At 34.8% G+C, this 21,018-nt stretch overlaps 3 protein-coding genes and 1 non-coding gene across 4 annotated transcripts; 2 read left to right on the plus strand and 2 right to left on the minus strand.

Annotated features, from left to right (window-relative positions):
- Positions 1 to 2,316: 2,316 nt before the first annotated feature.
- On the minus strand, positions 2,317 to 3,107 carry LOC123224584 (brassinosteroid-responsive RING protein 1-like). The gene has a single exon (XM_044648322.1). The coding sequence runs from the start codon at positions 3,018 to 3,020 to the stop codon at positions 2,514 to 2,516; it is 507 nt and encodes a 168-aa protein (XP_044504257.1). The 5' UTR covers positions 3,021 to 3,107; the 3' UTR covers positions 2,317 to 2,513.
- Positions 3,108 to 5,798: 2,691 nt separating this feature from the next.
- Positions 5,799 to 15,359, plus strand: LOC123224581 (guanine nucleotide exchange factor subunit RIC1-like). The gene is made up of 23 exons (XM_044648317.1): positions 5,799 to 6,082; positions 6,178 to 6,285; positions 6,529 to 6,677; positions 7,295 to 7,376; positions 7,515 to 7,930; positions 8,265 to 8,697; positions 8,789 to 9,012; positions 9,308 to 9,503; positions 9,666 to 9,811; positions 9,885 to 10,059; positions 10,188 to 10,241; positions 10,859 to 11,038; positions 11,133 to 11,245; positions 11,553 to 11,735; positions 12,487 to 12,544; positions 13,031 to 13,090; positions 13,182 to 13,223; positions 13,314 to 13,441; positions 13,535 to 13,670; positions 13,750 to 13,827; positions 14,388 to 14,504; positions 14,768 to 14,830; positions 14,921 to 15,359. The coding sequence occupies exons 1-23, from the start codon at positions 5,936 to 5,938 to the stop codon at positions 15,005 to 15,007; spliced, it is 3,375 nt and encodes a 1,124-aa protein (XP_044504252.1). The 5' UTR covers positions 5,799 to 5,935; the 3' UTR covers positions 15,008 to 15,359.
- Positions 15,360 to 16,200: 841 nt separating this feature from the next.
- On the plus strand, positions 16,201 to 16,316 carry LOC123224602. The gene has a single exon (XR_006504011.1). It is a non-coding gene; the product is annotated as a U5 spliceosomal RNA (small nuclear RNA).
- A 277-nt stretch (positions 16,317 to 16,593) lies between these two features.
- Positions 16,594 to 20,308, minus strand: LOC123223339 (ferric reduction oxidase 2-like). The gene is made up of 8 exons (XM_044646495.1): positions 20,131 to 20,308; positions 19,923 to 20,025; positions 19,631 to 19,825; positions 19,317 to 19,551; positions 18,208 to 18,535; positions 17,881 to 18,124; positions 17,125 to 17,804; positions 16,594 to 17,036 (listed from the first exon to the last, which is right to left on the minus strand). The coding sequence occupies exons 1-8, from the start codon at positions 20,306 to 20,308 to the stop codon at positions 16,897 to 16,899; spliced, it is 2,103 nt and encodes a 700-aa protein (XP_044502430.1). The 3' UTR covers positions 16,594 to 16,896.
- Between the last annotated feature and the right edge of the window lie 710 nt (positions 20,309 to 21,018).

A 21,018-nucleotide genomic window follows, 5' to 3' on the forward strand; every position in this document is an offset into this window, starting at 1 on the left:
AGGGTTAGAGAGGAGATTTCAATCTCTATTCTTGTCTCTGTAGAGAAGATTGATCCTTGTCTCCATTACAACAATGAAAAGGAATCTCTTTTCTCTTCACACAAAGAAAATTTTTTTCATTTCTTCTCTTATTTTTTCGTATTTTTTAAATATAATATAAATATATTAAATAATAAAATTAAAATAAATTTATTAGTTCAAATATTATATATTAATTACCTTATTATATATAATAAAAATTTAAATAAATTTAAATAATATAAAATTTTAAAAATATATTAATATTTTAAATAAAAATATTGATATAAAAAGACAAACATGAATACACAAACAAAAACCAAGGTGGGATGTTTCCATTTTCATTTCTATTAAAATATTTATTTATTTATTTTTATAAAAATAGGTCAAGGATCTTAAATTCAATATGAAATTATCATCTCTGACTGAAACTACGTACATACGGGCCATTAAAATCGATTGATTAATAAGAAAAATACTTGAAATTTTGGGGGAATGGGATTGCGTTGCTGCGTTTCTTCCAGTACTGTTGGGGGAGGAGCTAAACGTTGAAACATACTTTATTAAGTTAAAAAGGTGTACGGTCTTTCCATTTAAAAGCAAAATGTCAGATGCGTGGGCCATCTCTATCTAAGCCTCCATCCATTTTGTCAGAAACTACGAACGCACTTTTCTCCTGTGTTTCCGACAAAAAAATCAACCGTTTGTAATAATTTTCTAAAATTTGTCTTCCTTGTGATAATAATGTCAACTTAAAATTGGGCTTGGGCCTAAAAGGTAAAAATTTTGAAATTAGAGAATTGGAATGGGTTGAAATGAACGTGGACTCTCTATAATCAAAGTTTAAAAGGGAAATACGTCTCATCCAAGTTGACTTGAGATTGGACATTCTTCCGTTTGACAGAGTTAAATTTGAATGGAAAAAAATTTTATCCGAATTTAATTTAATTTAAATTCTCTTATTTTATTGGTGTTATTATATTAAAATTTGTTTTTTTTAATAATTATTTTTCTTTTATTTAACCATTTAAATGAATTAAATTTAATTCCAAATTAATCATTTCAAATCCAACTAAGTTTAAGTGGTCTTTAACCAATTAATAAAAGAATTTATAAAATAATAATGGCCAATAATAGAACAAGAATATACGGTAGTCATCATTATTAATGATTGCCAACGTTGAATTCCAAGTATAATTCTTGGTGGCCTACTAAAGCTACAGGAAAACTGTTGAGAGGATTATTTAATTTTCAAGGTGTAAATTATGGACCCTTAGAAAATCTGGTGAGGGCACTCTGTAGGTCTATTCCTGGTTAATAAAATACAGCTACCAAGCATTAATTTTGCTTTGAACAGCATGCATACAATCAGAATATTCGATATATCTGGCATCATATATTTTTCTCATAATACAAATTAAGCCCAACTCAATTCACCAAATTCTTCAAGAAAAACAAAGATAGATCATTTAGAAAAAAAAAATGAATTGTTTAAATACTCAATTGTTTTCAATCACAATTCTTCCTTTTTTTTTGGGGGGGTTAAGATCAACCGATTAAAGTCTTCAGGTTTAAGCAAAGTTAGAGAGAGGGATGGTCGGTCGAGAGGACTGTAGGATAGGTCTGGAATTTGTTGCTTTTCCAAGGTGTTTTTGGTGAATGGGCGATGGGTAAAATGTAGAGTGTTGGTTCATTCTAGAGGGTATTGAAGTCAAACAATGCATGGTAATAGCATATTCCGATTTTGATCTAAGAAGTCATTGAAATCAACGGGTCACGTTCATCGGTGTATGAATAAATCAACAGAGTTTGGGTGGGCTGAGCTCTAATAAAAGAAAGCAAGTGGGCTAAAAATGAATCTTCTGCTTTAGAGTGTCATGCTCTTGGGGGCCTAAGTTTGCTTTACCATTTAAAGGCATCGGCTTTGGGTCACTAATATTTTGTTCAGGTTTAGGTTGAAGTGTTTAAAGTAGGGATGGATTTGATACAATTTTAGTCTTATCCAACCCCAAGAAACTTATTGATGAGAAAAAAAGTATTGTTTTTAAGATATAAAATATAATCAGAGAATAAACAATATTCTTGAAAAAATATATGGGTCAAACTCGAATCAACCTTTCATAACTGAAATTTCAATTAAAGTTTGGTTCATGGAAGAGTATTGCAGAGCTAGATGAGCTGACCATTTCTAAGGCTTGCAGAGGCTGAGATAAGGACCTGTCGAGCGCAAAAACCAATGTTAAATTTGAAAGCACCCACCACCAATTATTAACAGATAAACATGATTGAGCTCACAAATTCCTTTTAACTCTAATTTATTATTTCTGGGCATGCTGAAATTATTTGCTTTGGAATTTATAATTGGTGTCGTTTATGGCAAGCCATTGACACATACTGCAAAGCGCTCAGCCCACCTGCTTGACAAACTTAATTAAATATTTTAAACCAAAATCTATACTGTTCTAATTACAAAGTGGTTCTTTTTATAAATTAACTTACAACCCTGGAATTGAACTGTGCTCACTGTAAAGATCACCGACCCCAGAAGCAGCCCAGAGCTGTTGATTAAACTCCTCTTGCATCTCATCGGGCAGAAACGGTGACCTACAAAGAGGACATGTTTTTTGATCGTGGTCCATCCAAGGGTCCAAACAAGCCCTGTGAAAAAAGTGCTTGCAATTTCTCGACCACCTGATCTCTTCTCCACCTTCAAACTCATACAAACAAACGGCACAATTTTCAGGCGGTTCTCCGTTGACCACCAAATCCTGGAATTTAATCACAGGTAGTATTTCTCGGATCAGTTGAGCAGATACGGGCGGGTCTGCAATAATTCGCGTCGATGTTGATTCCACCCAAATGACATCAGTTTCGAGAAAATCAGAGAGGCCCAGATATTGAAACAAGCAGAAAATGATGTTTCTAATGAAACCCAGAAAGGAAAGCGTGTGTACAACGAGCTTTGGCAAGAATGCTTCTGTGTACCCCACTGGGAAACTCATGGATCTTAATTAAGAGAAAAGTGTTGCTTTATGAAGTAGAGTTGTGGCTTCGAGGAGTTATTTATAAAGAGAGAGTTTTGTGAGAGAGTGAGAGAGTGAAAGAGAGGAAGCTTCTGTTTCGGCTCCGCCTTGTTTCCTTCAAGTACAGAGTACGATGTAGGTGATATAGTCACACGCTGTCATTTTAGGGCTTAGGATGAGCCAATTAAAATAAGAGTCTTTAACTGGGTCCCTCACAAAGAAAGCAATTTGGTTGGTGGGTGAGGATAAATAAATTTTGTTTAACTGGGTCTTTTTTTTTTTTTGTTCAGAGACGGCTGATTAAAAAATAGTTAATTATGCACGTGGCACGTGTTGTAATTGGAAGAGTTGAGGAAGATGACATTGGTTTCTTAATTGCCATTTGCCTTGCCTTTCTGACTCTTGACTTCTCCATAGTCTAGGGGTTAGGCAACCCTACTATTTTAATCCCTGGTGACACAAAAGCTCCAAATTATATTTTATTATCACTTCAATCCTACGGATTTCCAAAGTCCAATGAATCTTTTATTTGGATTTTGGAGCTCGATCACAGAAGATTTCTTCTTCAGCTCAACTGGAGAAGTCGTTTCTTCTTTATGAAACGCCAGTGAATTTACAGAAGCTAATGAAATTGATATGATTCTGAGTCCAGGGTTTTTCTTTTTAAATAAAATCATTAGATGTGTTTTTTCTCAGCATAATCATTTATTTCAGCTGATTTTTCTGTGGCATAGCTTTAAGGAAAATATATGTGGAGGTTGGCATTCTTCAAATTTTCATTATTGAACTTAAGATTTACAAATTCCACGTTTAAAAACAAATGCATTAACTTTCTAAGCTTTTTGTGCAGTAGGCATATTTGATGCCCCGGCTTCTCTGTGGGTTGAATATGGACAAAAAGGGATAAAAAGCAGTGATGATGAAATAAGGTCCAAATAAATAGAAAGGGTGTTAGTTTGATGTAGTACTAAATTCGAGCTAAACCAAGCTAAAGTTTACTTAAGTTCGAGTTTGGTTTATTTTAGTAAAATCAAATCGAGTTTAAGTTTGAATTGAACTTTAAGTTTAGTTTGATATTAAAACGATGTATTTTTTATATAAATTCATCAAAACAACGTTATTTTGATTAATTTATATCGAATTTTTTAGGTTTGTGAATTTTACGAATCGAACACTCCTAAAATTTGAGATTATGTTTGAGTCAAAAATACTAAACTCTTTGAAAAAAACTTAACTTTAAACTTACTTAAGTCAAATTTATTCGAACTGAACTTAAATCTAATCTTAATTTGATGATAAAAGAGAGAAACAAGAACAGGCCAAAATTTCGCCGGTAGTGAGAGTGAGAACCCTAGCCATCCGGCAAAGCATCATGGGTGAATTAATTTGTAACCCAAAGTCACCGTCACCACTATCAACCTTAAATCCAAACTAACAATTCACCACTTTTACTCTGCCTTTCCAGTCCAAGACACCTTATGCCCCAACTGGCTCTCACACAAGTCATTCCAATTAAGCTCTGCTCCTTTACAAACTTCGCTTTACTATGAACCAATTCATGTCCCACTCCCACGTGTTTGATCTGTGTCTCGCTCACCCATACATCTTCAATTATTATCTTATCTTCTCTTATATCGTGGGCTTGTGTTTCTTGACTGATCATTTTGGTGGGTTTTCATCTCAAGTTTCCTTTTGATGTTTGATGTGGACATGCTTCTACTTTCAATTCACTCAATTGTACTACCAACCTTCTTCATCTTCTTCCACTCACATTTTTAGTTTTTATTATTAAAACGGCACATTAACAAACTAATATTCTATTATACGTTATTATTATATAATTAAATAATTTTTTATTAAAAATAAAATAATATTATTGATGAGCAAAATGTGTTAATTTCTTGGATTCCATATTTATTGATTACTTTGAAAACATGGAAATCACTCTTTCTAAAGTAGTTTGCACAAAAATTGAATTATAAAATGCAAATGTTCAGCCAAACTCAAAACAAACCAACATTTGATTTTCTTGTACATGCTCAATAGGGGATGAATTCGATCTGAGTTGAATTGACTTAAATCTAAGTTGAGTTGATTTCGAATTGAAACTTCAGTTTAACAACTCGATTTAAAATTGATTCTTTTTATATTCAATAATATTATTCATCTTATTAAAAACTCTTCGATAATATTATATAATAATTCGAATAAACTTGAATTTGATATTATAGATTTGATACGAGATAAAAACCAATTCCAAACTCAATCTACCTACAAATGAAGTGGCTTTATTTATTTTAATGGGCCTTGGTATTAGTTCGGGTTTCTTTCACTGGGGCTAAAACTTTTTAAATCTGGTGATCTCATTTGTCCATGTTATTTTTCAAAGCAATAAAATTTACATACACCAATTTTAAATTATGCCATGATATAATAAATAAATTTAATATTTATAATTTTTAATATATATTTTATATATTTACATAATATATTATTATATGATTAAATAATTTTAAATTAAATATAAATTTTTAATTTTTAAAATATTCCTAATTAAATTTTCGGAAGTATGTTGCGCTCATCTTTACCGCGGGACTAGGCTGCACGGCTGGTTAAGAGTGCTTAGACTTTACTTCATGCATTGCAGTAAAAAGACAGTGAAGTGTGCCAGATCAGACCGGACCCACCTCTATTAAGTCCACGTCAGATATTTACGGGATAGGTAAAACGTCTATTTTCTCATCAAATGGAAAAAAAAAAAAAAAGAAAGAAAGAAAACTAGGAATTGCCGCGGGTCTACGAAACAAAGTGAGATCTACCATTTGAACAAAAATTTCAGATCTAATGACTGACAGATCTCTGTAACGACGCACACTCAATCAAAGACGACCAGAATGTACATGTCGTACGGATGGCCACAGGTGATCCCAATAGAGCAAGGGCAGTGTTCGTCGTCTCAACGGATCATATACTTGAAAGTTATCAATGGCTTATTACTCGTTGTCTCTCCTTCACATGTCGAGCTGTGGAGTTCCTCGCGGGTACTTTTTAAAAATTGTTTTTATGCATCTATCCTGTCGTTAGGTTTTTACAATTTTAGGTTGTTTTAATTTGTAAATTTGGGGTTTATTTACAGCATAAAGTGAGGTTAGGGAAATATAAGAGGGATTCAGAGTCGCTGCAGAGAGAGGGAGAGAATTTGCAAGCTTTGTGGAGCCCTGATGGAAAATTGATCGCTGTGATTGTAAGTTTCTGGATGATTTGTTCTTGTATGTGATTTCTTGAACATTGCATTGAAATAACGTTTACATTGTTTGAATAAGAGTCAATTTATTTGCATTTGTGTTCAATATAACTGATTAGTGTAACTTCGTTAGTCTAATGCCTATTTTGATTACATTGAATTTAACTATAATTCTCTTTTATAATTGCAATTACACAATGCCTTTATTGCTTAATCCGTGCCGTTGGTTGGTTTGTTTTGCAGACGTCATCTTTTTTTCTTCACATTTTCAAGGTCCAGTTTACAGAAAAAAGAATACAAATTGGAGCAAAGCATCCTTCTGGTTTGTTTTTGGCAAATATATTTCTTGTTCTCAGTGAGCAGGTGCCTTTTGCAGAAAAGGGTTTTTCAGTGTAAGTACATTTGGGTTGATTTTGAATTCTCTTTTGAGTTTAAAATTTTAAGGATGTTGAATTTGATTTAAGTCAATTTTTTCTTCCTTATCTTGGGAAAGTTTGTGGGATTTGAATTTATAGCATACAATTTTCGCATTCTTTGTGGTTATTGAGCAATCCAAACACAATAAAATCTCAGTCACAAGTAAATGATGGTAAAATTTCTGCTCTTCTTTTAGTGACATACACTTTACTAAGGTCATTAGTCTTTGTTCTGGTGTCTATTAGTAGAACGAACACCAGAACAAAGAGACACTGAATTAATAGAGCAAAGAGAAGAAAATTAATAGGATCAACAGCTGTATGGATGTATCCAATTCACAATGCTCACAGTTTCGGTGTTTTCCACTGAGAAATATATGCTACTTGAAATTTGAATATGATATCAATCCTTTGGAGAAATGTTGACAGTGATTTTTAGAATGACTGATTGATCTATCATTATTTATGTTTTGTTTGTTGTTTTCGGGTGATTGTTATGATGTACATAGACATTTTGTTTTTGCTTTGACATCATATGCAATTCTTCTGAAGTCTGATCTTGCTGGTCTTCTTGTAATATGATTTTTCATTAGGAGCAATATTGTGAGCGATAACAAACATATGCTACTTGGACTTTCTGATGGATCTTTATATTGTATCTCATGGAAGGGGGAGGTAATCTGAATATGATTCATGTTAGCGATTTTGAGGATACAGCGAAGTAGCGCTAATTTGTAGTATTATTCGGTTTATTTCTTTTAGCTCGGTTTATTAAGCAATATCCCATTTAATCATTGGTATCCGTTTCTACAGTTCTGTGGAGCTTTTGAACTCAATGACTTTCGATATGATAGCAGCTCAGTGACACTACTACCAAATTCCCTGAGTAATGGCTTTGCTTCTGCAGAGACTTCAGGAGCTTTTGTTTCTGGTCACAAATTCTCCAGAAAGTGCGCTATTGTCCAGCTGGAGCTTTGCTTTCTAATGAGACTGCTTCTTATTGTATATTCTGATGGAAAACTGATATCATGCTCTATAAGTAAGAAAGGTTTAAAGCAACCTGAATTTATTAAAGTTGAAAAAGAGCTGGGTTCTGGTGATGTTGTATGTGCTTCAGTGGCGGCAGAGCAACAAATTGTTGCTGTTGGCACCAGAAGGGGGATTGTTGAGCTATATGACCTGGCAGAATCTGCATCACTCATTCGTACTGTGTCTTTGTACGACTGGGGGTAAGGCAATAACTGAGGCTAACATGTTAGTTTTGAATTGTAGATCCTATATCTTCTACTGAAGTTTTTATGAGTTTCTGAAGGTAATCTCTAGATCCTATAGTTATCTTGTAATCAATGGACTGGGGTGTGGACCTATGCTGAATCTGAAGACTGAAGTTATCTGTCCATGGGTGTGCGGGTTGTCCAATTGTTTATTATGTTACGTTCAATTGTTTGTCCGTGGTGTATCTAGATCGTGGTTATACTGAAAAAATGAAATAAAGAGGAAAAAGTTAGGAAAAAGAAAAATGAACTTGAGAGTAATGTATTTGATTTTTTTGGTATTTTGCAGATACTCAATGGATGATACTGGTTCTGTCAGTTATATTGCATGGACACCTGATAATTCTGCTTTTGCTGTTGGGTGGAAGTCAAGAGGACTTACTGTGTGGTCTGTTTCGGGGTGTCGTTTGATGTCAACAATCCGTCAGATTGGCTTAAGTTCTGTGTCTTCTCCAGTTGCAAAGCCAAACCAAGACTTTAAATATGAGCCACTAATGAGCGGCACCTCTCTGGTTCAGTGGGATGAATATGGATATAGGCTTTACGCAATTGAGGAAGAATCGTCAGAGCAAATTCTTGCATTTTCCTTTGGCAAATGTTGTATTAGCAGAGGAGTATCTGGCATGACTTATGCCCGTCAAGTAATTTATGGTGAAGATAGGTTATTAGTTGTGCAGTCTGAAGATACTGATGAACTTAAGCTTTTACATTTAAACCTTCCAGTTATGCACCAAAACTACCAACTATAATTAAGACAGTAATTTTTTGTCATTAACATATAGGTGTCTCTAATATTGGTTTGCTTTGGCCCAGGTTTCTTATATCTCCCAGAATTGGCCTGTCCAACATGTGGCAGCTAGCAAGGATGGAATGTACTTAGCAGTTGCTGGTCTTCATGGGTTAATATTATATGATATAAGGCTGAAAAAGTGGCGAGTATTTGGAGATATCACGCAGGAACAAAAGATTCAGTGCAAAGGTTTGCTGTGGCTGGGAAAGATTATTGTTGTCTGCAACTACATTGATTCTTCTAACATGTGAGCCATGTTATTCTATTTATGTCTTTTATGGATAATCTTTAGAGGTTGGCTTTATCTGTTGAAATATTTTAACATTTAATGAATATATGGAAGTATGGTAGCAAAATGCCTGGATGAGTCTTGACACTGATCTGCTGGCCACTATTTGCCCTATGCAAATCACTCAGGATTTATGTCTTTTTAGTTCTGCATTTAGTGGTGCACATTCTGTTACTTGTGCATTAATCATTTTTTATTTTTCATCTTAAGAAGGGTGGATATTTATAGTGTTCAAATCTTTGTTTCATTTCAGGTATGAACTGCTTTTTTATCCTAGATATCATCTTGATCAGAGCTCACTACTCTGTCGGAAACCTTTGCTTGCAAAACCAATGGTGATGGATGTCTACCAAGATTATATATTGGTGACCTATCGCCCATTTGATGTCCACATATTCCATGTGAAATTATTTGGTGAATTGACACCTTCAAACACTCCAGACCTACAAGTAAAAGTTTATTCTAGTATTACTTGCTAAGAATAATTATAATCTCTGATATAATTATTTAAGTAGTATTGTACTCATGAAGTTTCACTTTACACTCTAAATGAGAGTGCTTTGATGAGTCTTTATTCTTCATGCATTTTTAAGTGATAAAATGACAAACAGCTTTCTACAGTACGAGAACTTTCAATCATGACTGCGAAGAGCCACCCAGCTGCTATGCGCTTTATCCCTGATCAGGTTACTGGTGAAAGTACATTAAACAATCGAGTTTCATCTGAAGAAGATTTGTCTGAGAGGGAGCCTGCAAGGTATGAGTCTACAAAAAGACAAGTAGGATTTTATTTGAATTCTACTCCACTAAATGGATTCATGTGTTGCTAGATGTTTGATATTAAGAGCAAATGGGGAGCTTTCACTTCTGGATTTAGATGATGGAAGGGAAAGGGAGCTTACCGATTCTGTTGAATTATTTTGGGTTACTTGTGGACAATCAGAGGAGAAGATGAGTCTAATTGAGGAAGTTTCATGGTTGGATTATGGCTTTCGAGGGATGCAGGTAACCGACTGTTAAGTTCCATCATTTTTTCCCCTGAAGGTTCTGTGTTGCTTGGTAAATGTGTCTTCTCTATTTTCGCCATTTGTACTTTTCTGATTTAGATTCTTGCTGGAAGCTTATTTCTACAGGTTTGGTATCCGTCTTCGGGTGTTGACCCTTTTAAGCAGGAGGACTTTTTGCATGTATGTATAATTTTTTGAAGCTGTTTATATTGTGGAATGTGGCAGATAGTTTTGAGAAGGACATGCAATGATCTACAGAATTTGTTTCTTCATAAAAAAGTTTATATATAATTTTAATATTTGAGTTAGTCTTGATTTAAAAGTTTTCAGTTAGCCAATGAATAGAAACTAAATAAATCAGGACACTAATAATCAGAAATAAAAATAAAACTGGGAACTGGTCTTTTTTTACTTCCTATTGTTGGATGTTAAGTGGTGTTAATGGATTTATATTTTTGGTAAATGTTAATGGATTTATTTGATAGTAACTGGAATGATTGCACTTGTTCTATTTAGGATGGTAAACAGCTTGAACCTTTTAGCTTCTGGTTCTTCTTGATATCAATTTGTTTATTTATCTTAACCTTTGTTAATGAAGATGGTATCTACTTTCCTGGCTGTATCGTATTTGGTCATCAATTAAATATTATTTGTGTTTGATTTAGTTGTAGCTGTACCATTAAAATTTTGGAAATCATACTAATAAGTCTGTTAAACTTGAGTTATTCTGATCTGGTTATTGGTCTTTATATTCTATAAATCTGAGTTTGTAAAGTAACTTGATATTTGGCTTTTAGTTGGACCCGGAGTTGGAGTTTGACCGTGAGGTGTATCCTTTGGGTCTTCTTCCAAATGCTGGTATTGTTGTTGGCGTTTCGCAGAGACTGTCGTTTTCAGCATGCACAGAGTTTCCTTGTTTTGAACCAACTCCTCAAGCCCAAACTATATTGCATTGCCTACTTCGGCATCTTCTTCAGGTATCACTGGTGCCACCTTTCTCTTTTTTTTGTATATAGAAGGTCCTAGTAGCGATTTTTTTTTTCTAATTATTTTTCATGTATGGTTTCCCAGAGGGACAAAATTGTGGAGGCTTTACGGTTGGCACAGTTGTCTGCAGAAAAGCCTCATTTTTCACATTGTCTGGAGTGGCTTCTTTTTACTGTATTTGAAGCTGAAATTTCCAGGTATGTTTAAGTTGTTGGAAGATATGAGGTGATTTGAACATTGTTGTGCTCATGGCTCTGCCAATTTGATAAGATATGTGCCCAGCTATTTCAATTTGCAAAGTTATTTAACCTTTCCATGGTTTTTGTGTTGGACATTGGCATGTTTATTGCATGCATTTTCTTGAGCTTCTGCATGACCATCTTATACCCTGTTCTTGCTTGTTGGGTACTCACCATTTTATTCTCTGTTCTTGCTTGGTGGGTACTTTTACTTTTGTGCATGTGTATATCATGTTTGTCTAACCTACATGTTAACTTCCTACAGGCAAAATATAAACAAGAACCAAATCTCAACCCTTAAACGTGCTGCCAACTTTTCTCTTTTGGAGAAGACTTGCAATTTAATTAGAAATTTTCCTGAGTACCTTAGTGTTGTTGTCAGTGTTGCTAGAAAGACTGATGGTCGACATTGGTCAGATTTGTTCTCTGCTGCTGGAAGATCTACAGAGTATGCTCCTTTACTTAGCAATAATTGTTTTTGGTTTCCTCCACATGCTTGCAGGGTATCATAAATCAATATATTTAGGAAATCGTGTAGCTTGACAAACTGAGGTGGTTAATTTAATGTGCCAGAAGTTGAAGTTAGAGGTGGTTCAACAAATATTTTTTTCCCTTAGATAGCTTCTCCAAATCATGATGATGGTAGTTCATTAGTTTCCAAGGCTTTTTCTGAATGATGAATCCACACTTGGGAGGTTATACCCAATTTTGTTTTTCAAGCTAAGAAGTCCTGCTCTTGGTTGTCAGGGAATGGACTAGTGAATAAAGAAGTAGATGCTCTTTATCGTTTATTCACATCACATAACTGTGAATTGAGGAATTGTTTAATGTAAACCAAAAATACTAACTCTCACAGAAGCTATCTGCTTGCCAAATCATTTTTTAGTTTTGCTGTTATTCTATGTCGCCCTGCTGACCTAAAATGCAAATGAAATCTTGATTGAAGAATCAAATGGAGTCTTGATTGAATCCTAATTGGTATTTTGGTTTTCTCAAAAGATTTTTGGATGGTCTTTTTTTCCCCTCTTACTCTACCAAAGTTCTGATCTAAGTTTTTAGGAACATTGCTGGATGTGAAATTTTCTTTTATGGAGCAATGATTCATATGTTCTTCATACTTTATATTTGCTATAATGTTATGTTTTAAGGGGAAGAAAATGAAGAAAAATTAAATGTGTTCATTATTTTTTATTTAATAGGTTGTTTGAGGACTGCTTCCAGCGGAGATGGTATCGCACTGCGGCTGGCTATATTCTTGTAAGATTTAAAATCTCTCTCTTGGCTCAGGAAGAGTTACAATCTTCTTGCTCAAATATATTCGGCCCTTGACTGTTAGCAATTTCATGTCTCTGTACAATTAGAAATATACTTATCAATTTCTTTCTACCGTACCACTAAGAAGTGCTCTTCAGTACAGTCCACTCCTTTGATGAAAATCTTGCTCAGCCTACTTTCATTATCAGATGGGTGTGCAGTTTAATTCGCATATGATAATTGACACGTCACTGAATAATGGCATTTCTAGGTTAAATTCTTTGAACTATGTTATGATAAACTTTATATTGTACAAGAAGTGTGTTTTCATCTTGGTTGGAAGAAATAAATTGTGTTATGGAGTCACGAAAGATAAGTGGGAATCAGGATATTTCCCTTCTCATTATAAATCCCAGTGTGATTGTATGTGCATTAAAACTGGAAAACTGACAAAATGTAATCTTTTCATTTCTAATATGATTGTCAAAGGTGATTGCTAAACTTGAAGGTCCCGCTGTCAGTCAATATTGTGCCTTACGTTTATTACAGGTAGATTAATTCTTGTGGGATTCAAATTTTGTTCTCTCTTTTCATTGTTGCTTCATCACTTACTCTGATCAGGGTTGTTAATCCTGTGCAGGCAACACTTGATGAATGTTTATATGAACTTGCTGGGGAACTGGTATCAGTTTGGACACGATAATTTGATTTTTGCTCTACGGGAAAATTGTATTGTTAAAATCTTTTCTTTGTTTAAATATTTGATGTTTAGGTGAGATTCTTACTGAGATCTGGAAGGGAATTTGAACCAGCATCAACTGATTCAGAAAAATTATCACCCAGATTCTTGGGCTATTTTCTTTTTCCTCCTAGTTACAGGAGGTCATCTTTGGATAAAAGGTTAATTTGCTATCTGTCATGTTTTGCATGCATCCGAGCCCTGCATCTTAAAATTCCTAATTATATTCACTAGGCTTTCCTTCTTTGGGACAGCACCTCTCTCAAGGAGCAGAGTCCTAATGTTGCTTCTGTTAAGAACATCTTAGAAAATCATGCTAGCTATTTGATGTCGGGGAAAGAACTTTCCAAGCTTGTTGCATTTGTAAAGGGCACTCAGTTTGATTTAGTGGTAAGAGTAGCTTACAACATCTATTGAGGCCATGATGTAGATTAAAATGATCTTAGAGCTTCGCCATCATCTACTGCAGGAATATCTTCAACGAGAAAGATATGGTAGTGCTCGCTTAGAGAATTTTGCTTCAGCGCTTGAACTGATTGCGCAAAAGGTATAAATTTAGCATCAATCTCTCTTTTTATGCATAATTATCTTGTTGAGTCGGCTTACTGCTTTCTTGAGTTACTGGATTTGCATACGTTCAGTATGTATATTTTGTTGCAAAATTATCTCAGAAATAGGACAACTAGTTAGAGCCTGTGAGCCTAATTCTATTCTCTTCTATGTCAAATGCAAATCTCTCTTTAATAGTTAGTTGATTGTTGTCTCATCAGTTATGATCTTGAGTTTCAATTGAAAATTTCTAATTATTAAATTAAAGGTCTCATCTAAACATTCTTATAAATTTAATTTTTCTGAAAGTTAGTCACTAGGCTTGACCTGTATTAATAGTTTAGAGCTAGGCAACTTTTTTGAGAAATAAGGATCAACTTATCAACTGTAGTTTGAGAAAGGAGAGAAAGATTCTTATTCGGTGACTTGACGCCCAGTATCTTTATTATAAAATGGGTGTAAAATGAAGATTTTTCGGTGTATTAAAACCACTGTAACCAATTTTTTTTATTAGTTTGACATTTGTTTTCTGATTGGGTCTCTCTCATTTTTTTACAGCTTCACATGGGTACACTGCAGAGCAGGTTGGATGCAGAATTTCTCTTGGCTCATATGTGCTCTGTCAAGTTCAAAGAATGGATAGTTGTACTTGCCACTCTTTTAAGACGATCTGAGGTATAACTGATTTATCTAACAGTATACTGATACTTGCCAAATCTAATTTTACTTGGTTTCCAGAGTCATTGTTTTTGCTTTACGTGTCTTTCACGTTCCAGCTTTCTGAAGCTGCCGGCTTAAGATACGTCTACAACATTGTGCGTTAGACTAAGGAAGCCCTGGCTTAACATTTTTCCTCCCCCGAAAGTTTCAACCAAAATATTATCACAACCACGGAAGTCAGGGTTGCATACTAAGATTTTCCTTCTGGTTTTATGCAGATTCTTTTTGATCTTTTCTGTCATGATACACGGTTATGGAAAGCTTATGCCATTACATTACAGGTATCTGTCTTTAAAATTCTGCTCGCTTTGAGAATAAAATCGGTAAATTTTAGATGTAAATTTTACAATGTTCTTATCTACTTTAATCAGTCTCATTCCACGTTCGCCGAGTACCAAGATCTTCTTGAATCCTTGGAGGAGAGACTTACATCTGTTTTGAATACAGAAGACAAATGAAGATGGTTAGAAGTGAAGCCTTATGCTATTTGACTACATATGGGAACTAATCAGATTGATTTTTCAAATCAGATGTTCCCTTTCCAGTAAAATGAGTCCTCTGTCGTCCGATTCACGCATGAACACTTAGAACTATTGATTGAATGGAAATTTACCTACCTGGAAATCAAGAGATGGGATTGTCTTTAGAATAGGCCTTTCCATAAGTCACATAATTGTTCTTGTAGATAAGGAGGCCAATGCATAGTAAAATGTTGCAGAGGAATTTTTGTTTCATTTTTCATTCTTTGCAAATTTGTATAATAAATTCTGTATAAAATATAAATGAAAGCAGTTTGCCCGAGTAAAACTAGTACTGCCTGTGATAGATCATACTATTTAGCATTTAATACGTCTACGATATTTTATAAAATTATTAGAAACCCCTTAAGATTACCAACACCCCTAGATTTTTATAAGAAGGTATTAAAACCCTCCAATAAGATATTTTAAGGGTAAATTTAGGCCAAACCAGTTCGGTACAAATAAGTTAACACGAATTGAAACTCTAATTTGACTCAAGTTTATCAGTTTGTCAATGATTTTTATGGGGGTGATTTTTTCTTTAAGTTTAAACTGATTTTTGTTCAAATTCGATTTAATTTGAATATTTTAGCACTTTTTTTTCTCTATAGTATGTTGTAAAGGGGTTGGTGGTTAAATTACTGGAATTGTATATGTAGAAACTAAGAATAATGACATGAAAGAATAGATATTCCGTGAGCATTGAAGCTTTTATCACTGTCCGATTGATACATATATCTTGATCTTTAAAAGTTTGCTGTCACAAGATGGAAAACAACCGATTTCCAATAGCTGAGCTGAGCCTGAGTAAATTAAGAGTTAAAAAATATAACTGGATAATTATTTCAGATTTTCTTGCATTAATTTATATATGATATTGAAGATGCATCGATGTTCATAATTTAAATTCTTTAATGGAAGGGATCATCTGGTGGTGCAGCTCTTAAATCATGACAAATTATCCGTCACAACTAGCCAGAAGTAGACACTTTGTGATTGTGAATATGGATCAGTGGGGGACCAAGTAAGCAAACTTTTAAGAGACCAGGGTCCCATATCGGAAACACACAAGAACTACTGCAAAAGCCAGGTATATATAATATATGGCTGCTGCAACATTGGCTCTACGGAGCCGTGCGGTGAGCACATAGCGAACTATTCTTTCGCCTTTTACTAAAGAATACCGTGTGCTCGCCGCTGACAGCGGCATACGCCAATTTTTGGAGAGGTGTTCTTACGAGCGCCTCCAACAAAACATTGTTTAAACTTCTGTCTCTCACTTCTCTATTTGAGGTAAGGTCTGTAACTGGCTATAAAACCCCTGGGCCTTATTCATTCAGTAGTTACGATCATCTGTTCCAACCCAGAAGGCCCAATTTCATAAACAAATTCGTGGTCCCGCAAATTTATAATCTTCAATCTATCATAATTTGATTTTCACGCTCAAAATTTAGACCAAAAGGGAATCAAGTTCAAATTAGTTTTCTTCTTATCAAATCCATCCATGGGCATATTCTTTGCCTTTTACCTTTTATCATGTATCTGTTGATAAATTTAATACTGATCCGTTAGGATGGAAAGAACGCTGGTGTTTATGAATGATTATCTTCTATAGGAGAATGTCCATTGAATGGAATGTTGTGCAATTTCCATTCAAATTATGAGCCCAATAGACTCACTCATAATTAATCAATTAAATGGATGGGAGATTCAATAAAATAGAAAATAACTCATATAACAAGTTCTATTATATTAGTACACGTTCATGTTTGCCTATGTTAGTAGATAAATTGATGCTACAATCCTTGGCCGATGATGATAACAAATCACCAGGTGAAGCTAATATACTCAAAATGCAAATTATCGGCCAGACCAGATGAACAAATTGCTGCAACTTTATGCCTCATCTTCTTTGGTCCGCAAACCAGAACTCCAACACTTGATCCTTTGCAGTCAAATAGCATTCCTGCACGCCCACCATAAACCAATCAGCTGTTTACAGCCACGAAGATTCTAGGGAATATATATAATAATGGCAAAAATAAGAGACTTACTCTTTAGGTCAGGTCTTTCCCCGTAGTGCACATTGGTAGCTTGGAGAAGAGACTGATGTGGCAGGCTTTCTAGTTCTGTATCACCATCTAGAGTTGCTCCTTTCATATTCTGTATTTGCTTTGCTTCCACTGTATTTTGTTTCTTGTTCCAAATCACAGCTACACTAGCTGTCGCAACAATGCTGATACATATAATCAACATATTCAAGAATGCTCTGAGAGAGTAGGAGAAAATCTTATTGGTGTTGTGATCAATAGGATAAATGTAATAGGTGTCAATGATCCCAATTAAGATGAGGAAAATGATAAATGATGATGAGATTATTGCACCAAGCCATAGCCAGCTGTTGGGGCCTAAAATTGAAGTTATGGGTGCATCAGTTGCTTTAGGCTTGAACCAGGTGGCTCGAATGCGCTTTGAGTCTTCTGTCATGGGTTGTGTCTCCTTTGTTACATAAGCCTCAATTCGTAGATTTAAATCGGAAAAGTCAGTTGTTGTTCCTGCAACTGGCAGTAAAAGCTCTAACATGGCGAGGTCAGAAGAGTTCTTGAAAGAGCTAATCAGGATTACTTCTGGGGTCTTGCATTTGATTGTTGAACTCGCAAAGATGAGCTCTCGAATAATGGAGATAAAAGGAGTGATGCCACTGCCTCCACTCACCATCACAAGTGTGTCATGCCTGCAAAAATCAATTATTATAGTATGAATTACAACGCCAAGTGCAAATAAGTAGTTGGTTTTTGTAAGGTGCAAACCTTAGAAAATGAGATGAATCAGAAGGTCCATAAGGTCCCTCAACAGAAACCTCGAGACGATCCATTGAAGAACAAGAAAGCAACTGATAAAGTTTCTTCGACCAACTTCCTTCACTTTTAATAACTACACTGAGTTTCTCTGGTTCCAAATTACTATTAGAAGTAATAGTATAAGGATGCCACTGCAGCTTCGAAATGGTTGGCACGTTTACAAACATAATGCTCGTCGTATTATAACTCAACCCTACAAAATAAAACAAATTTTACAGGTGACAAATGCCATTGCTATCACCACTGAAGTAAGGTAGACAAGGAAAGTAAATTTACCTGGTGCTTTGGAGAAGTTGAGTTCCACGGTTTCGCATGGCAAGATTCGGGCAGAAACTAAACGAACAGTTTGTCTTGATTGTAAGAATCTAAGGTAGCGATCGACGAGGAAGAGATAGAATCCAGGAAGCACCATGAAGGCAAAAGAGATACCAACATGAAATATGAAAAACACCATGAAGAGTATGTAGAGATGATGAGTATAAAAGAAGACTTCAAAGAATTTGCGGCGTATGCGAGGGATAGTTGTTGCCCACAACACCAAGCCGGATGCCAAAGATATCTCTCCGGCGACGTTTGATACGCCAATTTTATCCCATTTTAGCATCTGCATTAAATCAACCACCATGAAATCGTTTAGCTTATTGTGAGTAGAATAAATACTATGTATGCTTAACTGGAATCAACCACCATGAAAGTTCATATACGTAGAATTCTGACTTTCATTTAACATAGGTAGTAAAATTGTATAAATTTTTTATTTAATGAAACTTCGATCTTTTGTTTTGAATGTCCTAAAAGTCAACATTTAAAGATCAAATGCAAACACTTTCCCACCAAGGACTGACCATATAATCTTTTTCACCTAAGGAATACAAACACTTACGCACCCAAAATCTAAATTCATTAGCAGAAGAGAAATTTTACTTTTTGAAATTACGATATTACCCTCAATCGATAAAATAGAAAATAGTCCTTCTAATGATGGGTTTTTGTTTGCGTGACAGTTCCAATGAGTTTAAGTTCAAGTGAATGACAATTTTGATAAGTTTAAGTTTGAACAAATAATTATTGATAATTAAGAATTGAAAACTCAAATTATTTTGTAAAATGGTCATGTTGTTGAGTGGTGCCTAATCTTCGAAAGCCTTACACGGCTTTCTGTTTCTCATAAATATGGTGTGACAAAGAAAACTATTATTCCCCAAAAGTAGGGGAAAAAAAAAAGCCAGAAATTGAAAAAAAATATGAATAATATTATGTGCGTAAATATAGTGATATATCATTATTTATGTTAAAAGTTGTATATATTATTTATGCGTATAATTTGATTGAAAATATAATCCTATGGTTAATGTAAAATGTATAGTTTAAAACAGATTAATTACCTCTGAAATATTATTAGTAACGGCCCAGAAGACGATGTAACAAAGGCCATGAGCTGTGAAGAATGCCATGACGATGTGGCCAAGCCATATATGATACTTGATGCTAGCCTCCGATGTTAAGCCAAAAAGTGGCAACACCGACGACCCCCTGGCCACCGGAAAGAAGAGAAAAGCAAGACACACGTTTCCAACAAAACCTAGTCTGAATGCTGAAATGCCCAACTTAGCTTTCCATCTGCCAATGAATGTTCTATATGTTATTGTTGTTTATTTATATAATGTTTAAATCAAGAGAGACTCAGAGGAAACATTACAATTTCGCTCCTTTCGCAGCCGCTGGTGGTGGGGGAATATGAGCAAAGCCATTGTGCAGGTAATTTGAGAGAGACCAAATTAGTAGGAGGATGAACATGATGAAGAAGACTAACTCTATGCCGGAAACAATCCCTAGAGGACCTTTTACGAGCCTTGGCCTTCTCCACAAAGCTAAAATATTTTTTCTCCCATGGCTGCCGTTTATTCAAAATCAAGAAAAAACAAAAGGAATAGTGGTGAGAATTGAAGTTTTGCTGAGCTAAAATTTCAAGAACTAAATGGAAAGGCTACCTTTCCCGTTTATAGTCATTCAGTTTCTTTCCAAGATGGTGGTATATGCAGGCGAAGACAGCAATGAAGAGTATTGGAAAAGTGAAAATCAAAAGTGTTGCACCTGTAACACAAACCACATATCATAAAAGGCTAAGAAAATAGATATTAGGCCATGAAACATGAACATGAAGATGACGCAATATCAAGCATTATCAAGGGCTCTAACCTTGTCCTCCAAAGAACTTAGAAATATTATACTTTGCACGTAAGTAAGGCAGCCACTTTAGGAAGTAAACGTTGGTGGGCATCATAATCCATATCATCAGAGTGCCCAAAAACACTACCATCAACAGTAGCTTTATCCCAGCACGAACTACTCTTTGTATTTCTTCAGTGGAAACCATCTTTCTCCTCTCTCTCTGTCTCTCGCAGTACTTGATTATACGGCAGAATCTTCGTGGGAAATCAGAATGTAACTGGAATGACTGTATATATAGGCGAGAATTCTGTAAATAATATTTTATTTCATGTGAAAGTAGAATTTCGGATTTGTGTCCATCATAAAGGAGGAAACGAGGAAGCACGATTCGCGTAGTATTTTAATCTATTTGTGATTTGGATTAATGTAAGTATTATGTGGCAAGCTGGCACGAGTTCAGGGTGGACATATATCTGGGTAAATTTCTGGTCATTTACTTTTAACATAAGTCTGCCTCTCCTGCAAATGAAAGAATTCATATCTCAATTAAGTTGTGCTTGTTGAAAATTTCAATGGCGTAAGTAACCTGGAAGTCCTCTTTTTCCATTATTGTCTAAGCTATCTTCATAGGTTGGGTTCAGTCCTTTGTGAAAACAAACTCAAACTCAACTTATTCTATTAGAACTCAGACACAGTTCGGATCAATCCAGCCAGGCCAATTCGTTCAAGCAAAAATTTAAGTTACACCAAACTGAAATTCAACAAAGACCAGAATTACAAATTTAACATTCTTCGGATTCTTTTTTTTTTTTTTTATATATATATATTAAAGAATTGTCTTTTGAATCAAAATAAAATCCAACAAAGATTAGCACTGTAATAAAAAAAAAAGGTATAATTTTTTTGTGATATTAA

This window comes from Mangifera indica, chromosome 8 (assembly GCF_011075055.1).
Source record: "Mangifera indica cultivar Alphonso chromosome 8, CATAS_Mindica_2.1, whole genome shotgun sequence".
NCBI lineage: Eukaryota > Viridiplantae > Streptophyta > Magnoliopsida > Sapindales > Anacardiaceae > Mangifera > Mangifera indica.

Coding starts and splice junctions, on each gene's coding strand:
- LOC123224584 (XM_044648322.1), bottom strand. CDS start 3,020: ATGAGTTTCCCAGTGGGGTACACAGAAGCATTCTTGCCAAAGCTCGTT.
- LOC123224581 (XM_044648317.1), top strand. CDS start 5,936: ATGTACATGTCGTACGGATGGCCACAGGTGATCCCAATAGAGCAAGGG. Junction 8,698..8,788: donor TTTTACATTTAAACCTTCCA/GTTATGCACCAA, acceptor GCTTTGGCCCAG/GTTTCTTATATCTCCCAGAA. Junction 11,039..11,132: donor TACTTCGGCATCTTCTTCAG/GTATCACTGGTG, acceptor ATGGTTTCCCAG/AGGGACAAAATTGTGGAGGC.
- LOC123223339 (XM_044646495.1), bottom strand. CDS start 20,308: ATGGTTTCCACTGAAGAAATACAAAGAGTAGTTCGTGCTGGGATAAAG. Junction 17,805..17,880: donor GATTCATCTCATTTTCTAAG/GTTTGCACCTTA, acceptor TGATTTTTGCAG/GCATGACACACTTGTGATGG. Junction 17,037..17,124: donor GGAAAGACCTGACCTAAAGA/GTAAGTCTCTTA, acceptor GTGGGCGTGCAG/GAATGCTATTTGACTGCAAA.